Raw genomic sequence first — 3,422 nt, forward strand, 5'->3', positions numbered from 1 at the left:
ATGATGATGATGATGATGATGATGATGATGATGATGATGATGATGATGATATGTCTTCAATAATGTTTTTCTCAAAAAAGCAATTTTAGCCATTTTCCTTCTACTACAAGAAAGACTATTAAAACCACACAGTTTTAGAAGCCTATTTGCAATTTGGGATTTAACCAGTGCAAAATTTACGCATAGCAGTTTGGCACAGAAAATGGCACTTTCTGCTCAGAAAATAATACAGTGCGCCCTTGGTATATGCAGGGGATCTGTTCTGGACTCCCCCCCCCCCCCCCCATATGCCAGAATCCGTTTATGCTCAAGCGCCATTCTATCCAATGGTGGCGCGTGTGCACATGCACCGCCATTAGACAGAAAAGTCCCCCTCCTCCCCCCCCCTTTCCCCCCTCCTTCCTAACTTCCCTCCCTCCCTCCTTCCTTCCCTCCCTCCTACCTACCTACCTACTTACCTACCTACCTTCCCTCCCTCCCTCACTCCCTCTTTCCTTCCCTGCTTCCCTGCTGCCGCTGCCACCGCATTCTGGTTGCCACTGCTGCGGAAAAATCCGGGTGCTGCTCCTGGAGGCCAAGAGGCCTCCAGGCTGCACCCAACCCTTTAACAGTGGCGGCAGGGAGGAGGACAAAGCCTGGCCCAGTCCTCCTCTCCACCGCTGCAGAAGAAGGGCCTGGTGCAGCCTCGAGACCTCTAAGCTGCACCCAGCCCTTTAACAGTGGCGGCAGGGAGGAGGATGAAGCCTGGCCCGTCCTACTTGCCACCATCGCAGAAGAAGGGCCTGGTGCCGCCTGGAGGCCTCTAAGTTGCACCCGGCCCTTTAACAGCAGTGGCAGGGAGGAGGATGAAGCCTCGCCCCGTCCTCCTTGCCACCGCCGCAGAAGAAGGTCCTGGTGCAGCCTGGAGGCCTCTAAGCTGCACCCGGCCCTTTAAAAGCGGCGGCAGGGAGGAGGATGAAGCCTGGCCCTGTCCTCCTCACCACCACCGCAGAAGAAGGGCCGGGTGCAGCCTGGAGGCCTCTTGGCCTCCAAGCTGCACCCGGCTCTTTAACAGTGGCAGCACGGAGGAGGACGAAGCCTGGCCCCGTCCTCCTCATCATCACCGCAGAAGAAGGGCCGGGTGCAGCACCCGGCCATTTTGCGGAGGCCAAGACCACAAGGAAGCCAAGCCTCATCCTCCTCGCGGCCTCAGTCTCCACCACTGCAAAAAGGCCGGGTGCTGCTCCTGGAGGACAAGAGACCTCCAGGCTGCATCTGGCCCTTGTACAGCGGTGGCGGCAGCAGCGGCGAGGAGGATGAGGTCAACCTTCGGCCCCTTCACCGCTGCCACCGCCACCACCATGAAAGGTCTCTTGGCCTCCAAGAGCAGCACCCGGATTTTCCCACAGCAGCAAGGAGAACACGGTGGCAGTGTGACAACCCAGCAGGTAAGCAGGGAGGGAGGGAGGGAAGGTAGGTAGGTAGGTAGGAGGGTGGGAGGGAGGGAGGGAAGTTAGGAATGAGGGGGGAAAGAGGAGGGGGACTTCGTTCCCAATGGCGATGTGCGTGCATGCGCACCACCATTGGGAACAACTTCCAGGTTTGCCATGTGCGTATGCTCAAATCCACGCATGGTAAATCTGCGTATAAGGAGGGCCGACTGTATTTCTACTTGTCAAATCATGCCATTCCACTTTTCTGTCTGGTGTTTTGATTCAAATCTAGTTCATGGAGATTTTCTGGGTTACAGTAACAATTTTTCAGAGTAAACATGAAAAACGGTGCTGGGACATTCTCTGCAATATTTAGATGCTTCCTCTGCATCTAAGCAAAAGTTTCCTCCTATGCAAAATCAGCCCATTTCATTGGGGGTTTTTGTAGAACATGACCCGTATTGGAACCCCCTCACACAGCTCCCCATTCAGGTGCTATTCCCACCCTTGCATTTAAAACAAATAGACTACACACACACGATCTCCATGTAGGAGACCCTTTATTTAGTCAGTGGTTCTGTTAATATTTTAAAAGATTGTGTTGGCAGTGTTACTCTAAAAGGTAGGTGATGTTGAGGGTGCCCACCAGCAATGCCAACAGCTCCTTAAAATTTGGGGAATTTACTGTTCAAAAGGAAGGCTGCAAGAGGAGGGTAACTGTGGGAATCTTTTCACCTATGTTATATCAGAAATAACTGCAGAGAATACTCCAGTTCCAGTAAAATAAATATTTTATTTAAAAACGTGCAAAGGCAGATGCAGACGTACAAGAATGGATACAAAGGATGCTTTGCTGAAGAAAACCCTATGAAATTAATGAGTTTGCCATGACAGGCAATTGAAGGCACATACAGATACACACAAACTCATAATCTTTCTCCCTAATTCAATACATTTTTAAGTTGAGAAGTCTCAAACACTCTTTGAAGAGTAGGTACTTCAACAGATGAATTTACCTTTAGTTGTGTTCACACTTTCCATCTCTATCATATTCTTTTGAGTGGGGGTGAGAAAAACTGCACACATAAGGCAAGTGCCTTATTGCTAGTGCAATATATCATCTACCAACATGATATCTACCCTAGCATTACCATTTCCTGCACATAAAATGCTATTTTCTGCACATAATATCCATGTGAATGTTTTGTGCAGAATAACTGTCAAAACGCAAATAATCTTCAAAGATGGCAGTTTTCAAAGATCTTTTCACAGCAGGATGAAAACTGCTGAAATTATTTGTTGCTTCCTTTAAGAAGAAAATTAGTAAATAATTACATTCCTAAATCCAATATCGTTTATGTCTATCTCCATATTCAGAACCTGATTCTAATTTCCCTGATTCTAAATCTATATGGCTGTTTTTGTTTTTCTTCTTTTCTCTTTGTAATAGACAAAAATTGCTATGGAAGCTTTACAAAACAAACACCAGAAAATACCAGGAAACATAGTAAGAGCTTTGAGGGAACGCTTTGAGATGCATGACAGAAATGAATAATGTGAATAAAGGACTGTAATAATATGCACCAATATTTTCAGACTTGTTCATTGCACTGAACTTTTACATAAATACACAGCTGTTGTCCCACAAATCCTTAAGATAAAAACTTTATAGTTGTAATGTATTGCCGCTCCAGCCTTCACTGCATGTATTTATTATCTCTGTGATAGCTACTGATATTTCTCTGTTAATATTACTCTCTGTCTTTTTTTAAAAAAATGGACATAATTTGAAGACAAATGAATTCTCTATAAAGTGAATGTACTGTCTATGGAGTGTACTACATTTTTGATAACAGCATTCTTTCTGGGAGAAAGGGGATAGCTTGATACAAACGCCTATGGTGGTTGATTATCCATTGTCAGTATTGATAATATTTGTCTTGAATGTATCGCAGGCTGAAATTTAAGAGTGAGAAGCCTTGTTTCTTTGTAGCAATATGTTTATTAAAA

General features: G+C 46.0%; 1 protein-coding gene across 2 annotated transcripts in view; it reads left to right on the top strand.

The window, feature by feature from the left end:
- Positions 1 to 3,176, top strand: part of LOC121929284 (transmembrane protein 68-like) — a 12,268-nt gene extending 9,092 nt beyond the window's left edge. For both annotated transcript variants that reach the window (XM_042464672.1, XM_042464671.1), the window contains exon 6: positions 2,863 to 3,176. In XM_042464672.1, coding sequence (XP_042320606.1) covers positions 2,863 to 2,967 — 105 coding nt within the window. In that variant the 3' untranslated portion in view covers positions 2,968 to 3,176. The remainder of the gene's footprint in view (positions 1 to 2,862) is intronic.
- Positions 3,177 to 3,422: the final 246 nt, after the last annotated feature.

This window comes from Sceloporus undulatus, chromosome 4 (assembly GCF_019175285.1).
Source record: "Sceloporus undulatus isolate JIND9_A2432 ecotype Alabama chromosome 4, SceUnd_v1.1, whole genome shotgun sequence".
NCBI lineage: Eukaryota > Metazoa > Chordata > Lepidosauria > Squamata > Phrynosomatidae > Sceloporus > Sceloporus undulatus.